This window comes from Pagrus pagrus (genome assembly GCF_965226575.1).
Source record: "Pagrus pagrus genome assembly, chromosome: 19".
Lineage (NCBI taxonomy): Eukaryota > Metazoa > Chordata > Actinopteri > Spariformes > Sparidae > Pagrus > Pagrus pagrus.
The window spans coordinates 23828131-23854837 of record NC_140203.1 but is presented as its reverse complement, the minus strand read 5'-3'; the positions used below and the strand labels follow the sequence as shown (position 1 = coordinate 23854837).

The window sequence follows — 26707 nt, the reverse complement described above, 5'->3', positions numbered from 1 at the left end:
GTAGGGTTTGCGAGGTTTATAGTAAAGGATAAACAAAGATTTTTTAAAGAAAAAGACAACAATTGGCATGAAACAGTGTATTCAAAGCAAGACAAATGCTTGAAAATCTCTCCATCTCTGAATGTCTCTCTGGAGCTTTTTCCTCCGTGCTTCCCTCTCCTCTCCCTCTACCTCATTTTTAATCTTTTTCTTTCTCTCGCCATCTCTCTCCTCCCTTGGACCTGCCCGTCTCTTTTGGGGGGAGGTATTATGTGATCGTCGGGGGAATTGAACACAGGAGCAGAGGCAGCAGCGGCCTGATGAATTATTGATGGGAATCTCGGCGTGACCCGCCTCGGTCTGCTCACTTCACTTCTTCTTCACCTCGCAGCCAGGTTAACCAGGCAAAATGGAGGGAGTGAGAGAGAGAGAGAGAGAGAGAGAGAGGGAGGGAAAGAGAGAGAGGAGGAGGAGTCCATTGTTCCGTCGGAGGATGCTGCCTGCCTTTGACTCCAAGTGAATTATGGATGAAAAGACAACGATGCTAAAATCAGTGTTAGAATTGAATAGCTTGTATAAAAGGTGGAGTACAGATAGGAGCCTCGGTCAGCACAAACCAGTAAACGCTGGGTAAAAAACAGAGGCGAATGAACCTGTCCTATAATGGTTTACATGATTAAGTCAGTATAATGAACATTTCCACAGCACTAATTCAATCAGTGAACCAAGTCATCACACTCACCACACTGCTACTCTCTGTGTTTCTTTTTAAGAAACTGACACGTTTATTCAAATAGCTTTTACCTTGCCATTTTTTGGTCGCTGTTAAATCACCAATGAGCTCAGCACTTCCTACAGATGTTTCACATTAAAGCTAGGGTTGTTATTAGGGTAAGTTATTCTAGAAGCATTTTTTTGTTATATTTGGAGAAAATCATCAACTTTAGGATGGCAATTAATAAGTCAAACGCTCTCACAAAAGAACAAAAATCCAATATCTGTGACTGTTGCAGGACTCTAATAAGCCTCTCCAATCGACTCAATCAGCCCATGAAGACATTAGACAGGCTACCTGTCTGTCTGCCTTCATACCTGCCTTCCCATGCGTTCATAGAGTCCTCCACAAAACTAGGCGGATGTATTGCCAAAGCTATTAGCAAGCTGGTGGCACAAGATTGACAGAGAGAGTGCACTCATTTTCCAGTGCTAACATGCTAGCTTGACAGCAGTGAGTACTAACAATAGCCGTACATGTTCTTGTTTAAGTTCACATGAGAATTTTGGGTGTTTTCTTACATGTGAGTGAAACGTGAGATATTTGGATACATTTAGTGATGACAAAGATTCGCTGTGCTCATAGTATACAGCAAATGCTAGCTAACTCAGTAGCACAAAGCACACAGCCAGTGAGCCAAAGAACCAGCGAGCAGCAGCGACAGTGACAGACTGTCATTCAGTTGCAAATGGAGTACCACAAACACTCAACCCAATAAAAGAAGTGCTGTGGCGCCAACACACTTCTTGTGTGGCTAACGTTAGCACAGAGCACACAGCCCCTGAGCCAAGCTAACCCACTTAGCACAAAGCACACACCTACAGGAGTAGGAGTATGCTAACTGAAGCACCAGGCAGCCTTTTTGGAGTGAGGTTTCTATAATCTTACCAACCCCAGCTTTAGAAACCTACCTATTATGCACTTTCAGATGCTCTAGAGCTTTCCATGGGAATTAAGGAACATGACTCATTGGTGTGATTTCAATAGTTTTTGTACTAAAATGGCACAGATGAAGAAGATGCTGTATATCAGGGATACATAGACAGTACTAGTTAGTATAGGATACATTCATTGTTGGTGTTGGTCTTTTCATGGGGTTTGTAGACAATAACAAAACCATACTTTATCACTGGTCTGATCCATCTTTAATGAGATAGAATGAGAAGAGTCCACCTTGAGTCACACTGTGCTGAAAATCTGAATGACTGAGCCTAAATATTTTCCATTTTACGCATCCTGCTGCAAGCAGACACAGTGCATTATTTATGAGCCGGACCCTGCTTTATGACACAGATTACCAGCAGTTACTCTGGTGTGTGTGTGTGTGTGTGTGTGTGTGTGTGTGTGTGTGTGTGTGTGTGTGTGTTTGGTCTTACAGTTTCAGACTGTGGGAATACAGTTTGTGTCCGTTTTCAGGGTTTCTGTTCTGACCTCCTGCATATTCACAGGCTGCTATCGATCTGTAATAATGGATTTCAGGCTGCTGAGAGGAGACTTTTGATGTTTGTTTGTGGGTCAGTGTGAGAAGATTTGATAGAAACTGTTATCTCTGACCTGTCCTGTTAGGAGCAGTTTTGGAGGCTGGAAATTGAGACATGACAAAGTGTTTTTGCATTACGGCAAATGTTAAAAAGAAAGCCGTATAATGCCTTTTGTGGCTCAAGGGGAACTGTGTAAAGTCTGATAAAGTGCCTCATGTGATGTCATTTGAGTCAGAGTCTCTGACCACAAGTTTGAAAATGGAAAAAATCTGTGTGCATCAGAAGTGATCTTACCAGACCTCTGTTGCCCACTCCTCATCCCTCAAGATGCTTGAGGCTACATTAGTCACTGCTAGCATATCACACCCTTATCTCTGAAATCATTAGTTACAGCCATACTCTGATTATCTTTTTTACCCTGTATGAAACATTGGTCTGGTTAACAAGGCTAATGAAAGGTAGACACAAATGCCTCTCTGCCAGTCATGTGACCATCGCTTTGCCTGTTGTAGTGATATCAATAGTATCCCACATTGCTTCCCTTGACCTGAGACACTGTTTGTTGTCCCTCAGCTCCTCCTACTGAATTTGCACATTAAGATTTGCTCACAATGCAGGCATTATAGAAATACCAAGAGCAATTATGAATACCCGTTTTAAAAGACCTGAGATCAGATGCCATTATCTAACTCACATTGCAGGTGAGAACAAGGGAATAGAATAGAGTTACACATCTGCATGTCTTTGTCTGTCATCCATGTAGAGACTCTGACTGCATCATATTCATTCAGCAAAGCACCAAGCTCTTTATCAAATCTGTAAACTCCAAACACCAGCCCTGTGTGTTCAGACTATCTACAACCTTCACTGTAGCGCCCAATAAGAAAATCAGAGGAATAGCGTAGTGATTTTTTGTTAAGACTGTCTACACCAATTACGGCGCCCTGGCGGTGTTGGAGCGGTAGAAGTGTTGCTGGGGCCAGCTGAGCGGTTGGGGTTCAGAGGAGAAAATGGTCCTGTCGCCGCTTTATTACGGTGGTCAAATCAAACGTGACACAAGGACTCTGAGCTCATCGAGGCGGAGCGCTCAGAGAATACACACGGCACAATCAGTCAGAGCTACACAATACGACACACACACACACACAGGTACAAAGCAGCAGGGAGGACAGGAACGCAACTCTGAATCATCCTAAAGGACCAAATCAGTTTTTTCACGCAATTTACCAAATGTATTTTGAAAGCAGTGCATTAGTGGTAATATCTCAGTACAGTGATATTGTTAAAAACCTCATCTTTCTCAAATTAAAGACTACATTTCCCACCAGTCCTGTTGTTTCGTGTGTCTGCCCACTAGAATAAACATGCCAGAAGTAATTTTTCTCCATCAGTCTTTCTCCCTCCTGCTCAGACTGTGGAGCATAACAATTACAGTGAATTCTGTAGTAATCCGCCTAAGTAAAAAGTCCCCAACACATGTATTTGCCTGTGTTTGAGTCATGTTATTTTAAAAATGATGGTGCCCATCTGTTTTAGTAAAGACTTTAACAAAGAAACTATTGGATCTTAAAGGGCCCCTCCACTGATTTTACACATCCACTTGAGTTTATTTGTCATGGTTAGTAGGCCCAACAGTTGTATAATGTTTTCTGTGTTTCTGGAGGAGCTATAGTCCGATTAGACAAAGTAACCCCGGAGATGTCATAATGATGGAATTAAATCTAACAAACTTTGGGCTTGGTGACTTTTTATCGGAAAGCTTGCGTTATGATCTGAGGGCGGAGTTTGAATACTGTATATCACATGTTCACATAACAACATGACAGATGCGGTGTACCAGCGACAGGCATACTGTACCTTTATTGTACCCTCACAGTTTCATTAGGTTTAGGAAAACATTGTGGTGTGGGTTAAAATAACTAGATTATGTATGTAACTTTAGGTATGTGGACTTTCTTGCTATTTATACTACTTTATCTGACTTTCACCTTTGCTGGCATTAAAATTAAAATTAAAACGGTCACCAGAGGTTGCTGCCTAACAAGAAACGTTAGGTCGTAATAAGCTGCTTTCACAGTTGGTTTCACTGAATTGGTCGCTTTTTTGATGTGGACAGGTTGAATCTGTCAAAAACTGACCAGAGGTGCTAACCCAGGAGCTAACATGGCTGACTGGACAAAATGCAAGAAAGCATCACAGAAAGAAAACACATTATTATCAGTGGTGTGTTGAACTTTCTCAGTCATCCCGGTCAGGGTAATTCTAAGTGCTGTATCATAGGCAACTGGACTTGTTAACTGAAACAAGTCCAGTTGCCTATGATACAGCATTAGCTGCATGTTGATTGGCTGAATAATGGTTGCTTTTGGTTGATTGAAAAGAAGCCCCTTTTCATATCTGAAACCAAGCGTTTAATTCAATACTTTTTTTTCATGAATTCACACAGAGGCATATTTGGATTTATGAAATTGCCCATATGAAGGAAAGTTTATGAAATGTAATTTTTCTTAGTATATGATGATGATGCACATCAACGGTCTTATCCTGTAAACAATAAAACAAACCAATGTGTTCAGACTTGTTCAACGATCCAGTAAGTATTTGCCCACAGTGTCAGAGTCTCAGGTTCAATCAATAGTGGAGAGAGACTGGTAACAATTTAGGTCAGCGCTGACCTAGAACGGAGGTGAACAAGACAGTCCGGTTCTGAGGCCTTGTTTGGGTTGTTCTGGGTTTAGAGGGGACGTGTAGCACAGAGGCTGATCATTTGTAAGCAATGACTCAAATATCACTCAGGATTGATTCATATAAACATTGATGTTTATATGAGCCACATATAACGCATTTAAATAGACTGAGCCAACAGAACAGCACTCTTAAATTCCATTTATTCTTCTCTGTCACTGTTCATTTGTTAAGTCTGGTTTTTATATCTATTTCCTTTTGAATTGTCTGTCTCTTGGTCTTTCTATCTTTGCTCCGTTGTTGTTCCCCCCTGACTCAGGTTCATTAGTATTGGTGTCGCAACGCTGCTGAAATAACTCTGTCCGTAGGCGTAATGAACGACGACAGGCGGGACAGACCTGTCAGGCAGCAGGCAGGGTTTACGGCATAAGACAAACAGTATTAAAAAAAAACACAAAGGAAATCAACACAAGGTCTGGTTTGACCTTGTGTCTGAACTGAAACTGAAAATCCTGTATTCACCTCTGAGGATGACAAACAAATACATACAGTATATACAATTGATTCTATTTACATGTATGAGGGGCCGTTAGGGGCATAATTAAGAATTACCTCTCACATACACACGGTACCAAACACATTCACATACACAACTGAAAACTCTCAAACAAACTGAATATATACGCTCACATACACAACTAATGGCCACACACACACATACAGGTGAAATGCTTTTATATTCACAACTGAAAGATTATTATTATTTTTATCATCACGTTCGCAGTTTGTACTGATATGTAAATCCTGTAATAATTAAAATCATTTTCAGTTATACGAAATTTGATTCTAGAAAAAAGCGATTGATTAATTTATTAATCAATCAATCAATTAATGATTCATTCATAAAAATAATGATATCCTTCGAAGACGTTTTAATAATAAATAATTATTTTTCACAAATTGCATACAAAAGACCATTTGAATTTGTGTCATTTTTATCTAGTCTGTGATTTCCCTGCTGCTCAAGCTGACAGTTCTCTGTATGTAAATGTGCTGGTGTGTATCTATAACCGATCAATACTCTGATGGTCAGATACTGAGACTGAACACAAACAAGGAAGTGGACACACATTCTGTTTGTTGTCCTTCCTGCTCCTGTCTCTGCTCATGTTGTTGTTTTCTCGTATTCTGGTTTCTCTCTCCGTCTGGGAGTCAGTGTGTTTTTTCTCAAATGTGTGTGCATGTGTGAAGCAGCAGTTTCGGGCTCTGCAGTGCGTGCAGATGGATGATGTGGATCGATGGCTGTAATCCCGAGCAGATTAAAAGAGCATTAATACTGGCAACGATAACGTAAACGGTGCGGACCCAGATCTCCATTGATCTGCAGGAACCTGATCCAGACCAGTTCCTGGAAGAGATGGGGGGAGGGAGGGGAGACAGAGAGAGGGGGAGAGAGAGCTGACATTATACAACACAGAGAGAGAAGCTGCATCTGAATGGCTCATGATAGTAATAATAATAACACAAACACTTTAACGTGCAATTCTGTATGCAAATTAATACCGCTGTAATTGAAAAGTAATAGTTTGGTCTGTAAAGAATGCAAAGTATTCCGTAATGAAACTCTGACAACAGAAAATACGATCTCTCTATAATTTGTGCACATGACAACTACGGTCAGAAAGTGATTATGGGCTTTTTAAACATTAATTGCAATTTTTATGACAAACCATAGTCTCTAGTCCTTTTATGTATGAACTATTAAATCACAAATTAAAACATTTAAACAAAAAAAACCAAACAAAACATTTAATATCTGTTTTTACTCTGAAAGATCATGTCAATGACTTCAAGATGTTATTTTGAAGGAGTTACGTAGATGTCCACTGCAGTGCATTAAAAAGAGATTCAAGAATGACTGATCAATCATTTAATTCTCAGAAAACCTGACAGGAAAAAACAATATTTTTCAACACTCAGTATTCATCATAATTATGAATAAAACATACAAATTAAGGGGTAAGCTAAATAGGCAGACAAGCACTGAGTGAACAGATGTATTTTTAGTTACAATAAAAAACTATCCAAAAAATATAATATAATAATATAAATAAAAATATTTCAAACACCTTACTTAGTTTAAACAATTTGGTCTGACAGTAAGAGGATTTAACAGTTATTCCAGAGGTTCTTGGTTCACCTTGTCTTCCTTCAGCCATTTTGAATGTATGATGCCATATCTTGTTAGACAAAGACATACAAAGACACTACTTCCTGCAGTGGCACTGGATTTACATGATGAGGTGTGTATCTGTCCAAAGTAAACATAATTCCAGAGGACAGTACTATGTGTTTGTGTCATCTGTACTTTTCTGTGGTGTCTGTGTTTGCACTGTGTTTCATTATGCTGTGCATGTGTTGTTGAATGGAGCATGTCTTTTATTCTGCCTGCCTTTTACTTATTGTTTCCTTCTAAATGCTGCATATTTGTGTCAAATTAGTGAAGTTGTTGCGCACATTTGCTTGTGTTTTGCCTGTGCGCCCATGTTGTCTTAAGTAAATTGAGCTCTCAGGGCTACCGTACCAATCCGCTTTTCACGTGCAAAGGCCATAAGACAACTGGTTGAGATTTTAAAAGTGTGCTAGTCGTCTTTGCAAACCTGGTGACCTACAGTTACTTATTTGCAGCGTTTTTTGTTTTTTTTATCTGACCTACACAATTTCTTTTGTCTCATCATGTGTACTGTTAGGGATTATTAAGTCCAGACCAAACCCAAAAATAACCCAGAAAACAAAGCACATTTTCATAGTCAAACTGATCTTCATTTTCCTCTCTTGCTCACCTCCTGCAGATTTGGTGGTAAAAGCATTAAAAGCAGCCAGTTTGATGTGTATCAGACGGATAGATTTGAAGGAAATCCTCCTCTATTTGATTGTGCCACATAACTGGATTCATTAAGCTGAATCTGTCTGTTATTGGATTATGTTTCATATTGGATGGATGGGATCCAATTGTAGATATTACAGCCTTTAATGTGGACAGGTTCAGCAGGGCAGAGCAGGCAGAATCACGTTGGAAGTGAAAGACAGAAAATATGATAGAAATACAGCAAAAATGAAATAATGAAGTAAAACCCAAAAAATATATACCATAAGGTTAATCTTTGGTGACAAAGAAGAAGCTAAACAATAAAACATTGTAGGAAAGGGGTATGGGAAAAAAAATACACTAAGTGGCCAAAAGTATGGAGACACTTAACACTTTACTTTGTGTGTCCGTCTCCTCGCTGCTTTTCATCTCTCCGAGTAGGAAACCTGATCAAGTCGTATCGCTTGCCGCTGATCGTTTGGAGACAAACACAGCGGTGAGCGGTTTGCCAGGATGTCCGTTTATAGCTGCCCAACCTCCTTTTGATCAATCCCCGATAACAATACAATCTATTGATCAGAGTAGATTATCTTTCTGCCTGTGTTTGTTCTCTGTTGGAGCTGTGTGCTGTGAGACCGAGCGCTGACGGCTTCAGGCTGCCAAAAAACAGAACTGATAAGAAAAGGTACTGAGAGGCCGGTTAACTCATCATCCATTAGTCTGTCAGTGTGCATGCATGTGTGTGTGTGTGTGTGTGTGTGTGTGTGTGTGTGTGTGTGTGTGTGTGTGTGTGATGTCCAAACAGAGCTTCACTCTGACTTATCCTCACTGTCAACATTTAGCAGGTTAAAGGTTAGTAAATGTTTTCTCTGAAGTTTTTTCAACTTTATCCCCAGAGACATTTAACCCTTCTCTCACTTTTGACAAGCTTATAGCGCAGCCGCTGCATGTCTTAATGACTTTTGTAACACCCAGGAATATCATACAAGAAACTAAATTAAAGTCACTGGTTCCTCGCTCGCTCCTCAAAAGATTCTCGGCTCTAAAGTTGTTATTTTCAAAGCAAGTGAGATTAAACAGAAATACCACGACCTTACATGTCGGCTGGTAATCCACATGTTCAATGAACTTCTTAGTCAAAATAAGTCTTTTTTTCGTGCACACAGGTTTTCAACACACAGGCAAAATCTATATACAGATAAACAGAGGAGCACACCAGTGTTCCAGGGACATAACAACCATGTTAATGTGACATTATACTGTAAAAAAAAAAATGCATGGACAATATTCCGCTCAGTTATGAGTCATCATTATAAGTGCATGGGGAATAGTAACATGAACCTTCAGTAAGTCTGAAACACATTATATCTGATTAGGATAAACATGTTTGAGTTTTGGCATTATTGTTCCCATAATGCTTTGGGCAATGTAAACAGGAAGTATAATGTTGGCATAGAGTCAGTGGCTGGTTCCAAAACGACTCCCTGTTTGTTACATGGTGTTATACATTTTACAGCTTGAGGGCAGTGGAAACAAGCTGTGAATACAACACTGACATACCACCACAGGTGATATACTGTGTAAGTGGCATATAATCTAAATAAGTTGTTTGTGTTCACCTGATGAGAGTCCAACATTCACTCTCATTAGCTCTGTTTTTGGTCTCAACCAACTCCAGGGGGAAATATGTGGCTGTAAAGCTGATAAATGCTCTGCTATATTAGCTACTTGCTAATTGTGATTGTTTGCTGAGAACAGCTGTATGCTGTGGTGATAAGAGCTGCGGGGGACTGCAGAGTGGGAGGCAACTGCCATTCCGACATAACGCCATTCCGACATTAGGCCCTAATTGTCGGAATGGCAACACTTAAACCTTTAATGAAACATCCCACATTTTTTGCCTCCTAAGGTCAGAATGGTGGTATTTATTTCTTTTTTAAATGTCTTGCCATTCCAACACATCTTTTAAAAGGGTTAGGGTTAGGGATAGGGTTATTGGTTGCGGATTATGGTTAAACTTTGTCGGAATGTTGGGACGTTCGCATGTCGGAATAGTGGTATGTCGGAAAGGTGACATGTCGGAATGACGGTATGTCGGACTTTTGGGATGTCGGAATTTTGGGATGTCGGAATGCCAGCATGTAACCCTGCAGAGTGATAACATTTCTGTAGGTTTGTAACAATAAGAGACCCCTTCCACATTTATGTGATCCATGGTTAGTAAGTATTGATTATAGCAGCTTTAAGTGTTAAATCTAGGTGTAAAGTAGAGTTGGGCGATAGGATAAATGTATCGGCTATTGTTGATTGGCTTAGTCCATTACTGTTTTTTTCTTCTTCATTTTATTTAGGTCATTTAATGGCCTGTCGTGTAAAAATGAGTGATAGCTGCTGCTGTCATGACTCTCGTTCAGCGAGCTAGCTCAGGAGTGAGAGGCCAGCAATGGCAGAGGGAGGCAGTGAGGCCAGACAGTTTGGTTGGGTTTTATTTTTTGTTTATGTCAAGTCTGAATGACGTGTGTTTTACAATGAGTTAGCAAGGTAATTAAGTTACCTCTAGTTTGATGAAGGAAGATAACTTGAATTCACAATAATAATATTTTCTTTCTTGACATTTTGTGATTTAATTTGTTGATTTATTAGACTAAAAGCTGGAACATAGTGAACTCGCCGCTCACACACATCTGGGACTACACACCACTGGGGACTCTCCGGCTCTCACACACACCTGCGCGATAATATTAGCAATCGCCGGTTGATGTCCTAATGGTGGCTGGTTGGCACTATATAGTGACCACAAATATTCCCACAATGGCTTGTACACTATGTGCAATGTGTTGAATCGGTGCTTATGTGGTCTCACATGCATTGTTATGGTAAGGGGATACATTTGAGGACTCACAGGATAAAAGGATATTTCTGTTAAATAAAATGTATCTTCCATTTTTGAGGGGCTGTTTTCTTTTGGAGTTTCTGATACCTTTATTTCTTCAGGCCTCGATAAAAACCCTGAACATGAAGAGAAATCACTCTTTTGGTTGGACTGCTCACAACTCACGTGCGCACTAAATTGAATTTTAGAGGTCACAAGCCAGAAAGGTCAGACACCACTGCTCCATACGTTCTCTCAGTCCAGTTCCTACATTAATTCAACGTCTATAAATTAGAGTGAGCGATCAAAGAATGAGTCAAACAGACAGGGTCTGATGACATTTGTATTTATTATCAACACAAATAAGAAGAACTTGACAACTGAAACCTGGATTCATGACACACTGCTTTAACTAAGGAGAAGCAGAGCTGATGGGATGGACTGGAAAAGGAGAGAAGAAGAGAGAGAAAGAAAGAGAGAGAGACAGAGAGAGGGAGAGAGAGGTGGATGACATCAAATTCCTCTGAGGCCATTTCCTCATCAGCTCAATGACATCACTGAGTCGCCAGGAGCTGTGATTGGTCAGCCCCTTTCTCCTGGTAAACAACCGAAGATACATTACAGTGTGTGTGTGTGTGTGTGTGTGTGTGTGTGCGTGTGTGTGTGTGTAAGTGGGCAGTGAGACCTTTGTCCGGTGATGTCACCACAGACCGTGTGGACATACAGATAATACACTGATAAACCATCTCTCTGCACACACACACACACACACACACACTGAGTCAGTGGGTACACACCGAACACTCACTTTCTCTCCCCCTTTGTTCCTCATGCAGTCAGTCATAGAAACAGATCTATCCATGTGTCTGTATATGTGATGTGGTGAAGGACGTACAAAAGTGAATATAATGGGAGAACAGAAACATTTTTTAAAAAGCCTTAATCATTGCCTAAAACTGCTGGTCTCTGTAGTTTTTAACAAATGTTACTCAAACAAGAAGAAATTGTGCTTTTGTAGGGGACTATTTTCAGCGGCGGATTAATACTCATTTGGCACACTAATAGGGAGTGTTTGGGGCAGCAGGACAGTGCATGTGGGACTGAGGCAATATAAACAACAGTGTGTGTGGTCATGGTAATGATGGATCATGTCACCCAGTGCAACAGTGTGACACTAATATGTTTTTGGGCAATAATGGAGCTCTATGGTACAGAGGGAGATGATTTATCAGGCTTTGTTTGTGGGAGGAATTCACTGTTGGTTTACGAAGCCAAAAAAAAGATTTGAGAAGCCATATCCATTAAAGTATATACAAGGGGTCCATGCTCTACACGGATCTACGGTTTATGAGCGCATGAGTTCATGAGTCAAGAGTTTGTTGTGCACACACAGAGATGATTAATGTATTTGAATATGTTTTAGTGAATGTACAGACACTTATTTTAAATGTGCAGTCATTACAATAACTCTCAATAATAATTCAGTTAATCATCAAAGTGACTTCAGGAAGACTACTGAAGCAGCTCTATGAGACTGTACTTAGGGTGCTGCCTTTAGGATAAATGCTAACGTCCAAACATGCCAGCCTCTGGTGGCTGTAGTGATGCAAAGCAGGAGGTCAAGTGAAGTAGTGTAAAGAGTGACAAGTATGCAGAGGGAGGAGGTCAGGGACAGGTGGTTGGGTCAAACAAACGTAGGGCTTTCGACCAGGAGAGAGCTGGTCATGTCTAGTGTAATAGCAAAAGTAGGTGGTGGGTAACTTCAATTTACTAACATAGTTACATTACATCACATACATAACACAACTGAAGTTATGTACCTGCCCTAGGTACATTCTTAACTGAAGTTACATAAGTAACAGTCCATCCAGAGTTGGTCAAGATGTTTCACTAAAAAACAAAAATGTCCCCTTCATAGAGGCAGGAGAGGTCAAAGGATAGTCAATACAATTCATCCTCTGGGGCTCATGAATGCCTGTACAACATTTTAGACAACCAAATGTATTTTTATTGAGATAAAAAAAAAAACATAAAAGATTTTGAAAACATAGGTAAACTAAAGGTGTAACTTTGGGTTCTGGAAATGGAGATGACAGGAATTTTAGACTATTTTGTAACCTTTTGGAGACTAAAGAATTCATTTTTATGTAGAAACAAGTAATTAATATGAAGATAAACACTAGTGTTGCCTTATTGCTCATCTGACAGGTGTACAGTGGAGCACTGTAGATTAATTCATGCTGTGAGATTCTTCTGGATGTGTGTGTGTGTGTGTGTGTGTGGGGGTGGGTGTGAGAGAGAGAGAGAGAGAGAGAGAGAGAGAAACAGAGGCAGAGTCTTTAATCTGTTGTTCCATTTCCGGTTATCTTCTCAAAACGGAAGGAGGAAAGCATTGATGTGCATTAAGCACAACCACACACACACACAAGCTCATAGTGCAGTGCTGATTGCTACGATGCTGCGTGTCTCTATATATCTGTGTGTGTGAGTTTAAGTGCTGAGATATGATGCATCAAGTGTGTTTGCCCAGCTGCCATGCTGACCTTAGGCATCTCATGAAGTCTGCAGACTGTAACATACTGCATTATACCAACTACTGGAGAGAATGTAAAGATTTTACAACTATATTTTCATATTTTTGGCCATCATTCCTCCATTATGATAACTAACCAGTATCGGCCATTGTAACAGGAGCCATCTAAAACATTTCTGGTCTAACCCAGTTTAGTCTGGTGATACAAGGTATGTCAGTGTGGTGCGCCATTGTATGTTTGGTGGAACCCGTTGATTAATTTTGATTAAAACTGTTGCTAAATATCTTTTTTCCATGTTGATGTTGCTTGGTGGCAGCTTGATTACTTGTTCAATACTGTATGTGGCGATAAGGTGGCCGTTCTGACTAACTAACACAATATTATATGGTCAGTCGGCCTCTGACTGTATGTTCAGAAAATTGCTGAATGTAAAGCTTAGAATCATCAGTAAAACTCTCACCATCGTCAAGCAACGAGGATCAATGAACATGTCATTTAGATGAAAATGGGATGTAAAAAAAAAAAAAAACTCATAACAGACCTGAAATCAAGTTTTCATTTATAGTTTTATTTATGTTGTGGGATGGTGTGGCTTGTTGACATACTGATACGCTTATTTCTCCAAACAGGCCAAGAAAGCAAACAAAGATCTGCTGACTTGACAGTTGTGGCATCTCTGGAACATGGAAGTCTTCTCCAGAGTGAATTATCGTGCTACAACATGGGTTGGTCTTTTCATGGTCCTTTTGGTCCCCATTTTCATGACAACATATTTTTTTCCTGCACAACATGTTAAAAATGGCTGAAAAGATAATGTCATTCTGAAATTAGATATGTAATGAGAGTGATGTCACCCAACCATTGTCATCTGTCGAGACTGATACCTCACTGCTTGATCATCCTGTTTCCAAAGAAAAGGCATCACGTTAAGAAGTAACAGTATCATTTCTTAGGACATTTAAAGAATGCATCAACTGCATTTCACCATCACACTCCATAGCATCATTTATTACATTATCCCTTTTTTGTTTTTACTGTAGAACTCCATTAATATACACATTATGAATGTTATATACTGTACATGATAAGATAAGATAAGATGTACCTTTATTGATCCCCGGGACTAAGAGAAAAAAAAAAAGAAGAAAATAAAAATGTACTCAAATAGATAAAGTACAATAGAATAGAAATGCTATATACTCTAGATGGATCTGTGTGCATATGACTGTGCAATGTTCATGTAAATGTGCAATATGAAAAGATATATTAGGTAAGGCTGCCCACATAACATGAAAATCCTCAAATAGTTGTTTGAATTAAGTTGAAAAACTTCATAAAAGCTTTTAAAGGTAGTTCCCTACGGGAGGCTGAGTGTCCCACCAGTGTGGTTTAAGCAACAAGCACACAGCTTTAAGCCTGGCGAGATGGATTTGTGAGATCATGTGTTCACATCACCTGCCTCGAACAGATTTTCAACCTGAAAGAAAAACCTGGAAACCCCAATCTCGGTGATATGAGAAAGGCAGAGTGAAGAAAAACTTGGTTGTATTAATAAGTAAGCACGGTTTGTAACTAACTGAAGAATGCCCGGTTTGAACCATCTCATGTCCTAATGAGCAAAGGAAACACATATGAACCAGGGGAACTTTGACAGAACTTTGACACAACACCGGAGCGCTCTGCATTGAGCAAATGGACGTCCGTTCAGTCTTATTTTACCTCGGTTTCTGTCACTCTCCCTCTTCACCTTCTTTGCCTCCTCCATCAGCGAGGTTCTTTTTCTTTTGCAGTGTAGATTTTCCACAGTTATTCCAGTGGTTGTCTAGGGATAGTGACCTGGGAAAATAATTCCTTTTGTTGTTTTAGGTGCACAAAGACCACCACGCGTCTTTCGTGCCACAATTGGACCTTCATTTGTCCAGAAAAAATCCAGCCCAGCGGCAGACTGAATAGCAAAGTGAATAAGAGGTTTATAGGGAACCAATCTTTACATGGATGTGGTCATCAAATCACACACTAAATTAATTTAAGGTGTTGGTATATTTTTGAGTTGCATTCTACTAGCTGACTAGCCGACTGACCATGTGACTACTTTTCAACACTTGTAGACCGCAGCGGCGTTTAAAGTATTGTTCAAAGCCTGCAGCAGTAGTCAAATTTAAAAGATAGTCTACAGTTCTAATTATCCGTGGGGGGGAATTCACCTGCAACATCACGATAACATCACGCACATGAGCAATGTAACGATGCACAGCTAATTAACAATTTCATCAAAACATCGCTCAGCCCTGCCGGCTCATGACGGAGTGTCGAAGCATCCAAATGTGGCGCCACACACAAGCAGTGAAGTGTATGTTGAAGGGCGACTTTAGTACTTACCCTGCACTTATATGCCCTCTGTGTAATGGATACCAGGGCTTAAGTGGTAATGGTGCAATAAAAAAAAGATACAGCGAAAGAAGCAAGAGGGAGAGACATGGAGAGAGGAGAAAAGGGGAGGGAAGAGAGAGACAGAAAAGGTAGGAGGGGTAGGAAGATGAAGGAGAGGAAGGAGACAGAGGCGAGGAGACAGGATGGAAGAAAAGCGAAGTGGGAGAAGAAATAGAGAAAAAGAACGACGACGGAGAGTAAAAGAGATAATGGAGACAAAAGAGAGGATGAAAGCGAAAATGAGTAAGATGCAAAAGATGGATGACAGGAGAGAACAAGAGGAACAAAAGACAAGAGGAAAAAGAAAACTGGAAGAAGGAGAGGGAGAGGAAGTGACGAAGGGAGTAGACAAAAGAAAAAGCAAATCTGCACTAAAATGCTAAATTACGGACAAAGAGAGTCTGAGACACAGAGAGAAACATAAGAGACGGCAGATAAAGAGAGGGCTCTGGAGTTGACGGCAGCCCTTTGTGCTATTAATATTTTTTTTCTTCCAAAATGAAGCCTGTCCGTCTGAGTGTGTAGAGTCCTTACATTCAGCTATATTGATCCCCAAACTCTCTGCTCTCTGTCGTCTCTTCATCTCTCACTCTACTCAGTCTCTACCTCTTCATCTCAGTCGCTCTCTTTTCCTACTGTCTGTGTCTGGCCATCACAGACATAGACCGAGGTGTGCGCCTTGAAAATGCTAAAAGAGGAAAATGTTCAATATCCCATTCTGCCAGCACAGAATGCATAATTAGCAATTAGCATCTAGTGATATGATCTAATATGAGTTTTTGCGCTAATGTAACATGCCTTAAAAAATATGGAGTGTCTGGTGTACCTTGATTTCATACATTGAATCATTAACATTAGCACGCATGACGTTATTCATTTATCTTTTAAGCTAATGTTACACATGGTGGTACACATTGATGGTATAGGACACTCACAGTTCATTTCTCACTACCTTTGAGTAATAGTCTGGGTTAGCGCTATCATTTCTACTAGCTACCCTTTCTCACTGGAAGTCCATGTATCAAATCGTCTACATTCAGACCAACATTGTACATTTTATCGTTTTTTTTTTCAACATTTTTGTGAGTGGTTCCTCCATTTTTGTTGGAATTTTTGTTTTGTGTCCATCAGCAACTGTGGAGACTGAGGCGGTCATGGTAAAGCTTCCAGGCTGTGATCTATCTTTGTGGTGAGGATGAAAACAGTCTCTAATGACTCTGTTGAGCTCGTCTTTCTCCTCTCTCTCTCTCTCTCTCTCTCTCTCTCTCTCTCTCCCTGTCTGTAAAATGAAACCAAAGCTCGCTGGCTCACTCACTTTCTCTCTTTTAACTTTCACTTTTAATGAACCTTATTTCTTTATTACACCCCATGAGCACATTGCAACACAAAATGCTTTATGTCAGTGCCACCCAAAATTGAGGCCCACAGACCACAGTTGGCATGCTATAAGGTTCAATTTGGTCCTCCAGATGTTTATAGCAAAAAAAAGAAATAATATTAAAAAATTATGATAATGTTTATGCGGTTGTATTTATTATTGTAGATGTTTGCTTTTGGCCCGTGGCAACTGTTAAGTGTCACTTTTGGCCGTCCACATGAAAAAGTTATGACACCTCTGCTTAAAGTGACATTATGTAACTTTTTTACCTAAAAATAACAGCTTCAAAATCTTGTAATAGGGTGAACGGTGGCTTTATGACAGCCACTCTCAAATGATCTTGACTCAAATGTATCTTGATTTAGTTTTTAGAATTTCTGTCATCCATAGCTTAATATCATTAATGAATGAATCAACTTGTCGAAAGAAGTCATCTGGACTTCTGGAGATGTACAGTTGGGTAGCGTCTGCATAGCTATAGAAATTGATTATGTGTTTTCCAATAATGGAATGCCCCAAGCTGAAAAGAATTGGGGCCTTAGATAGAGCCCAGAGGGATCCCTTATTAAAAGTCTATTACTGTATATCTATATCTATATAAGGAGTGGTTGATCACCATGAACTATCTACAAATTAAGTATTTATTACAACTAGCGCTGAAACAAGTTGTGATTTCACTGATCAGTCGATTGACAGCGAATTAGTTGGCAGTTAATTCCGGGTTGATGCAAGAGATGAACTTATCAAACTATTTTTTTCATTAATCTTCTACTAAAGAACTTTAAAGTGAGTTGTCATTGAAAGAGCATCATCATTCTCTTCCGTTTTCTTTCCTTATGTCTTTCCCTCATCACAGCATATTGTAATTTCTCCTCATTTCCTTCCTTCTCTCCTTTCTCTCCACATCAACCTCCCTTTTTCTTCCTCCATCTCTCATCAGTCTTTGTCATTTTCCTTTATACCGAACTTCTTTCTTATCTCCATTGTCCTCATCATCCTTCCTAATTCTATTTTCCCCTTTCTCCGCTGCTATCCATCTTCTCCTCTCCATTTCTTTTCCTCCTCCTAACCTCTCTGCTCTGTTTGTTCTCTCTGTTTCTCTGTATTCACTTGCAATGGGTGCTTCAATAAAACATCACCTTGATGTTTCTATTGATGTTTAGCAGCCCTTGAGTCTTAAAACCTCTGTATAATACATTGATGTGTTTGCTGTGAGTGGTACCAGCTCTTGAGGCTCAGCACTTGACTCAACCCCATTCAAGTAAATAGAGAAGAGGCTTTAAGGTGAAATAATGCCTCTCAGCTGCCATATTGGAAGACTTGACCTCTTGGCCAGCAGTTGGTGTTACCAGCTGATTGTGTTTTTAAAATGTAAGTCTTTTGCTTCTCAACAGATGTGAACAGATTTGTTTCATTCCTGTGTCTGACTAAAAAAGATACTTTCACCAATAATTTAGCCTGGTTCCAGACGTATGAACTGTTTCATTCGTGAATAGCCAAATGCTGCTTTACTGTCATGTGAGAGGTACTTTAATTAGCAACTACAGGCCTATTAATACTGTTTACATCAACTTTCAAGTTGTAATTTGCTGATACTTTCACTACACATGTCAATGTTGTTGTTGTGCTAGCATCAACATTAGCTACATAAGTTGGTTGAAAACTCCATGTCTTGCTGACTAGTTAATCTTTCTAGCTTGTTTAAAAACTTAGATTTGAACCTGATTGCTACATACATGATGTTCTGCTAAAAGTAAAAAAAACCTCACCAGTTCATGACCCTAACACTACCCCATGTGGAACAATTAGCATTGTTCTTGTATGGCAATCTAAAGTCCTACTTTTGTGATCATTACAGACAAAAGTTTAAGATCAATAATATCAATAAGATCAATCAATACCCCTGGTTCAGAGAAATAGCCAAGCCAATCAGATACTGTGTGGGTGGTACGTAGGGTAGTAACATTACCCAGCTGTGTCAGATCGGGACATTTTAAGTAAAGTTATGGTCAGTACGTAGTAGGTGTTCAGTACACGCCAGAACAAATCTTTAACACCAAATCTTCAAGCTGAACTGAATATACTAATCAGTATGGTATAAACCATACTGGTTTAATGTTATCATATTAATGATGGTGGTTTTGATGATGAAAGACATATAAAGTACATATCTGCAAACTGAGTATGTGTTGCAACTTTACATTCCATTAGGTTCAGTTTCATGTTGTGACAATGCTGTGGTCTTGTTAGGTTTAGGCACAGCAGCCACTTGGTTAGAGTTAGGAAGATCGTGTTTTGGCTTACAATATCCAGTTCTGTCACAACAAACATGGCTGGAAATTTCTTGTTAACATCTTGTTAAAAACATCCAGTGGTTTCAGGATTACAGATGTCGAAACACTGTCTTAAAGCGTGGTCTCTGGCTTGGCAGCAGTCTCTATGATGTTACTGCCATCCCCTCCACCTCCTGACTTGAAAATCAGCTCATGTGTGAATGTGATATTACGTGTTTTGTAGAAATGTCAACCTGGCATGTATGACACGTATAATATCTGTGGTTTGCAGAAATGCCCAAATTATATTCTAGCAACTGGGCTGGGCTGACAGGGAAGCAATGGTGAACATTATTACAGATCGATGATTGTGATTATGATTATAATGTGATGAACACAATGAGCACAGTTACAGTGATGACAACGATAATGAAGATGAGAAAATTACTGATGTATGCAGTATTATTAATGAGGATTCTGTTGGTGGTTAATGAGAGTGATGATTGTGATGAGAGTGATTGCCTTTGGTGTCAGGATAATAAAGGTGATTATGATGATGATGAGAGTGAGTTTAACAGCAGAGAGGGTTTCTGTGATGTGATGAGAATGAATACACTGGTGACTTTGCTTACAATAGATTGGGATTAAGAGCGCAAAGAAAATGATGCCAATGAAGATGTTCAAGGAATAGCTCGACATCTTGAGGACTAAGCTCATTTCCTGTCTGGAACTGCGATGAGAAAATTGATATCAGTGTAATGCTTGTGTCTTACGCACACAGCTGGAATCAGGATTTGGTTAGTCTTGCTTAGCATCGAGCCTGGAAGCAGAGTACCTTTATACACATCTAATGCTCACTAAGTTTCTTGATAAAGAAAAGTGTCTTCCTTCTTCTCAGCACTTCTGTGCAGCATCTCTGGCTACAGCACAGGTCACCATATCCAATCGGTGTGCACAGCTTTTGTCTTCTTTCTCCATACGGGCATGATGGTATCAAATGTGGCAGCCTCACGTGACAACAGGACTTGAGGCAGCTGTGTACACGAAAGAAAACTGCACTGAACTCCGTCATAAAGCACAAATTGTTATTTTCACATTCACGTCTGTGAACAGATTAAACAACTCAAACAATAAAACGTGTTAATCAGCGAGCTTAAGCGATGAACTTCGGCAAATGTTTGGATTTTGGACAGAACCAGGCTAACTGTTTCTTCCTCAGTTACTATGCTAAGCTAGGCTAACCACATTCTGTAAGCTACAAACTTAACACACAGGCGTGAGATTGATATTGATCTCCTCAACTTGCTTTTCAGAAATCAAATAAGCATATGACCTAAAATGTTACTCTGTTCCTTTAACAGGATTTAACATGATTCTGATGGTTTTCTCACTGTTGAAGATTATGGCTCCGCGTTCTATGAACACTTTTGACACTAGTGCTGATAACAGTACAATACCCAGGTTATAAACTGAAATAAAAAAAACCTTTTTGTGACACCTGACTTGAAAATAGCTCATCATATCTGAACTGTGGCTATAAGCCTGCCACTTGCCAACTTTTTCAGACAGCATGTATCTCCCTCTGGCAAGTTTGCCTCGCAATCTGGTTGCTAATGGGACAAAACTAAACCAGCTAGCAGTTGTTACCTCTTCTTTTGTGGGGCTTTCACTGTTTTAATGTCAAGGCTCGTCTCCACACTTGCAAAACAACTTTAATTAAATGCCACACAATTAGACACAAGGCACAGAACAAGAACGTTGACCTCTATGATTAAAAAGAAAAGAATATAAAGCTGCCAAAATTTCGATTTAATTGAGAATAGGTTAAAGGGTTATGAATCTGATCAGACATTTGATACCAACCGACAGTTTTTGATTGAATTTTAGTCTGTACCACAAGAGTATTGCTGATTAATATCCAGTCCTAATTAAAATAATTATTATGAGACGATAATGATCACTAAAATCATGATAAATATTGTGCTGTCGATGCTTATATGAGAATTTCAATAATGGCTGCACAGATGAGGATATAAATACGACTGTGCTTTGAGGGGAATAATCATGTGATCGTAGTTGTGATGTCTTTGTTGAGGAAGGCACTCTGTGACAGAGCAGCCTGACGGGGGACTCACATGGAGAGAAAAAAATAGAAAGAAACGACGAGTGATTCTCCAAATTTTTCTGCTGATCTCGTTTGCAGTTAGAGACGCATTTAGCAGCACATTGATGTCTGTGGGAGAGACTGAGAGAGCTGATGAAAGACAGAGGTACCCTGCTGTATTGATCCCATTGATTCAACCCCTTACCTTTAAAGAAAAGCCATCCCTCCCCCTCCCCGTTTTCACCCCTCCTCAAACCGGTAAACCCCTTTTGAATAATATAATTGCGTATTTCATCCTCACTGTAACCTCGGCCAGAGGAAAAAAAGCCTGATTGAATCACTCGAGCGTGCTCCATTGACGGCAGACTGCGCCTTGTGTGTGTGTGGGTGGGTGATTTTGATTGCTCCTTTTTTTTTTTTACACGTAGATGTCTGCACTTTTTTTTTGTCTGGGGTGAACTGCTGCTGAGCCGCTTTTCATCGAGCTACAGTAAGCAGAAAACAGGAGAGGCCGAGTGGGGAAGGTGTACATTTAAAAATCTATTGATAATATTTGAAACAGTACTCATTGTTTCATTATTTACTGGTCGACCTATTTGAAACATTTGAATAGAGAAGAGAGATATCTTATCATTTTCAGATCAGTATATTTTTTATTCCCCCTTTTGCAATGCAAAACAAAAGCCTTGTACACCCAGACCGGTGCCGGCTCCCTATACTTCGTCTTCATTCATGCAAATTGCATGAATGAAATTATGACTATCCAGCAGAATGCTTTACATATGGCATGTTAGCAAAATTAAATTAGTCCTAACTTAATGTCTTGTCATTCTATGCTTGTGCACTGTTGGAAATGATAAAATAAGAAGCAGTCATGTCTGAATAAAGTCAATGCAGAACATTTATGTACAAGTAAAAATTGTTATATTACCATTTGTGCAGGGATTTAAAAAATACAAATATATAAACAAGTTAATAAAACAGCATGAACAGCCATTCTGTAGTTTTTTTAAGTTGTCTCTTAACTACAGTCTCACATCTAAATTTGCTAAGCGGAGTGTAAACAATGTCGGATGTGCGGAAAAATAAGTCTTGGCATGGATATCTGTTATCTGGATTTCTGCTGGTTACGCCAGAAGATTGGCTGTTTCCCCCAGAGGCTGGGCGATAGCCAATGGGTTCTGAGATTTAATAGCAGAGGTGAAAATAGCACTTTGTTGCTATGTGCTCCCCTGTTTGAATAATGTTCTGTAACATAAGTTAAAGAGGAAATATTTGGGTTTCTGAGGGGAAAAAGAGTCACTCAAAAGGAGAAGCTGTTATTAACAGTTCAGCTTGATAGAAATAGACTTCAGCCCACAGGCAGATGTTTCATCACAAAGATCGTCCAATAAATAGTGAGGTCCAATGTCCAAGATCGTTTGTGGTTTAGACTGAATAAACATAGAAAACTGTGACAGCTCTAGGTCTCATGTTGATGATCTTCTATTGACTACATGATATGTTCCGATTATCTGTTTGTGTCACTATCTGTATAAATAGTAACAACAAATTGAAAAGCACTTTTAAATCCAGTGCACATGCACACACACACACACACACACACACACACACACACACACACACACACACACACACAAACACTGACTATATATTTTAAACCAATCTTGTTTCCTGGTTCAGTGTTCTTCATATTCAGAGATCAATAGTGCCACCTGTCAGCGGCAGACTACATTACAGCTACAAACATTTGCCTCCTGATGGTGTGGATGATTAATATTATTATAAACACCACCTATATAATGATCACCAGGGACATTTGCATTCGAGTCATTTCATTTAGCCAGCTGGACTGTGAAAGAAAAGGTGAAAATTTCAAAGCAGGTCATGTATGTAGTATGTATGGAAAGTGTTTTCAGAATAAAAGTCATTTTGACTTTAAAGTACGTCAGATTTCCCCCCAAATCTCTGGGATATTTCTTACCTGTTATTGGCAAATTCATCTTTACAAATTCATCAGGTGCACACAAGCTGCCATGAAGACCAGAGTGGAGATCCAAACCTGTCTAAAGATAGCAAATAGTCATGTGGAATATTTCCAGTTGATAAAACATGATAGCCTTTGAAAACATGGAATATCTGGTTTGACTCTCTCACTCAGTGTAAACCTCATACGTTCGTTTATCAGGAAGACCCTGAAGCTATTTAACCATCTATCACGAGACAAAGACAAAGAGCAGCAGAGAAACACAAAGCTGTTTATTCCATTAAACGCTGTGACAAGAGCTGAGAGGAGACGGGGGGAGGGATGATAGTGTGCGCGTGTGTGCGTGTGTGTGTGTGTGTGTGCGTGCGTGCGTGTATGTGTGTGTGTTTACAGCAAGGATAGTTTCCCCTTACATAATAGTTTTGTGACTGAATTGAGTCCTTAACCTGATTCGTACTGATCAGCCGGGCTCAGACTCATGCATACTTAATTCACAGAGGTAATCAAATGAAACGCACCCAGACCTCCTCCTCCTCCTCCTCCTCACTGACTGACTGAGATACAACAGATAGCACATTAGAGGGCCTGCTATTACTATTGTTGTTGCATTTTGGTATGTTTTCCTTCAAGTTTATGATCACAAAAAGGCACCAGTATATCATAATGTATCATGATTTTACCGTTATGGTTGAAAATGACAACAGAAGCAAACAGTTTAACATATTTCACATATCTCTGCCATGTAAATCAACCGCCACTTGTCTCCTTGGGAGTGACTCCTGTTGTTACTGCAATGTCACAATGATTCAGTCTCATCAGTAGAACATATGAGAAGGGATGCCATCCTCCATGTTAGCAAAATGCATCCCCCCACTCTATCCCCTAGTAGATTTCATGGACAGTCCAGTCCAGTCTGAATTATCAGTGGCCTAGCTATGCTGCGTATTGATAAGTCCAATGTTGCAGTCAGTGGTGCTGAAGTAGAAGACAGATTTGTAATTTCCTATTTTTCTCTCAGTCCTGCACTTCTGTCAGTTTCGTCTCAGATCTGTAATGTTCTCTGAACTAGTTAGCTAAAGGGTGGGGGGATGGGACCAAAAGAGTCGTTCATTAGTCAGTTGCTCATCGCAGGGGGTGAATAAAATGAAGCAGGTCTATCCCCCTGTTAAAAATGAACAAGTCCCCTGCTTGAGTATACTGTGTAATATACTGAGACAGAGAGAGAGAGAGGGAGGGGGGGTGATGTGCTGCCAAACAGACATTTTAGATGTTATTACACTCAAAGGGATTTTGTGTGATTAGAGACTGGATACAGGTGTTATTGGTTGCAGATAGACATCATACAAGGAAGAAAGGAAGAAAATCTAATTCTGTTGACTGACAGCAAGTGCATGCTGCACTCAACTGATCCTCATACCTTAGAGTTCGTCTCTCTTCTCCGCATCAGAAAGAAGTCAGCGAGAAATGAATGAGAAAAATGAGAATTATTAGTGGAGCCAGCAACAAGACATCATATATCATACGTCAGTGACAAACCAGTAGAAGCAAGGATGAAACAGAGGCAGAGAGGAGATGGTAAATGTGCTATGCATCACTCAGTTTTAATGAGGACCTGCTAAAATACACAACACACCTCTGTTTAACTCTTTAAGAGATATTTTATTTTGCCTTTATTGGGCTGTTGATGGTTAGAAACGAGGACAGAGACATGGGGAATGTCACAAATGGTTTTCCAGCAGGTGGGAAACATGGACAATGTGATTCTTAACCCAGAAGCCAGGGCATCCCAGTCTGTCTGATGGACTTAACAGGAGTTGATCTTTTTGAATTCATGCTAAGATCACATATCTTCTATCATAACATCCTGTGGTTGGTCTGCACCAAAGTTTGCTTGAAAGTAGACTAAGATCCACAATGTCAGGCAGTCTCTGGTTGTTTAGTGTTTAGTAGAAATGAACGTAACAGTTTAGAGGTGAAAGCATGCTAAATTACTAAAAGCTCATCATCAAACCTCACACTGCATGTCAGGATTTGCATTTTACTTCTCATGTAATTCTGTTGTATCCTAATTAGTGAAATACCTGAACTGTATTAGTAAAGTTTTGGATGCCACAAGCAAAGACAGTCAGACAGACAGATAGACAGACAGACAGACAGACAGACAGAGAGACAGACAGCAGGTAAACAGATATCAGATGTACACAGGAACATGAACTTCTGTCAACAAGATCTTCTGTTTGTGTTTCATTTAAAACATGCTGCCAAATCCTCCTCCAATATTGAACTGTTGTTCAAACAGTACAAACAACGCTAACACTTTTATTTTCTCCCTGTCTTCCCCTCACCCCACCTCCTCTCCTATGCTTTCCACTCTCATTGTCTCCCTTCCCCTCCCCCTTACCTCCTCGCAGCGTGCAAACGGAAGGAGCAGGACACGGCGAAGGACCGCAACAGCACGCCAAAGAAGTCGCGGCTGGTCTTCACTGACCTGCAGCGTCGCACCCTGCTAGCCATCTTCAAGGAGAACAAGCGACCGTCCAAGGAGATGCAGCTCACCATCTCACAGCAGCTGGGCCTCGAACTCACCACCGTCAGCAACTTCTTCATGAACGCCCGCCGCCGGAGCCTGGACAAATGGACAGACGACGGAGCCAGCCCCGGCGGCCAATCTTCGGCGTCCAGCACTTGTACCAAAGCGTGATGATAGATAGCGAGGAGGGAAGCGACAGGGAGGGGTGGGGCGGGGTGGTCGAGATGCGGGGAGGGATGGAGGGGTTGAGGGTGTGGGTCGCGGTTCCGTCCGGTCGGAGCGAGGAGGAAAACCAAACTTTTTACATTTTCTTTGTTTGTTTGTCTGTTTTGCTTTTGTCAAGGGTGACAAACTGAGAGAGGGGCTGCTCACTGCGACGACTTGTTTGTAGCCTAACCGCCTTTTGCAAATCCATCATAAATCCATAAAAAAGCTGAAGGGTAAACTATAAAACATAAAGACCTCACTGGGGAAAAAACAAAAACTTCTGAATCATAGACTTTCACTGCTGACGTCTCCTGTAGGACAATACGCTGACACACTAGCCCAAATACCAAAGACTAGAAGACGATGTATGTTTTCTATTATGCAATATAAGCTAGGAACAAACCAACAAAACAAGAAACCAATGAAAGCTTTATGACTGCAGAATGTGCTAGAAGCTCTGGGATGAGATAGAAAATTATGTCGAAATTTTGACCCTCAAACGTCCAAAGATCGCAATGACACGAGCATCTGTTTGGGGCCGAGTTGAAGTCGGGTTCCGGAGATTGCACAGCCAAATTTAGGAAGCTCGTAGCTGACAAAAGG

The 26707-nt window shown here is 40.2% G+C and overlaps 1 protein-coding gene across 2 annotated transcripts in view; it reads left to right on the top strand.

Annotated features, from left to right (window-relative positions):
- The window catches only part of onecut2 (one cut homeobox 2), a 35407-nt gene extending 9330 nt beyond the window's left edge, over positions 1-26077 (top strand). The window contains exons 2-3 of one of the 2 annotated variants that reach the window (XM_084382670.1): positions 13825-13920; positions 25779-26077. In XM_084382670.1, the coding sequence (XP_084238796.1) occupies positions 13825-13920; positions 25779-26068 (386 nt within the window). In that variant the 3' untranslated portion in view covers positions 26069-26077. The remainder of the gene's footprint in view (positions 1-13824; positions 13921-25778) is intronic. The other variant, XM_084382671.1, reaches the window with a different exon arrangement.
- The last annotated feature ends 630 nt before the right edge of the window (positions 26078-26707 follow it).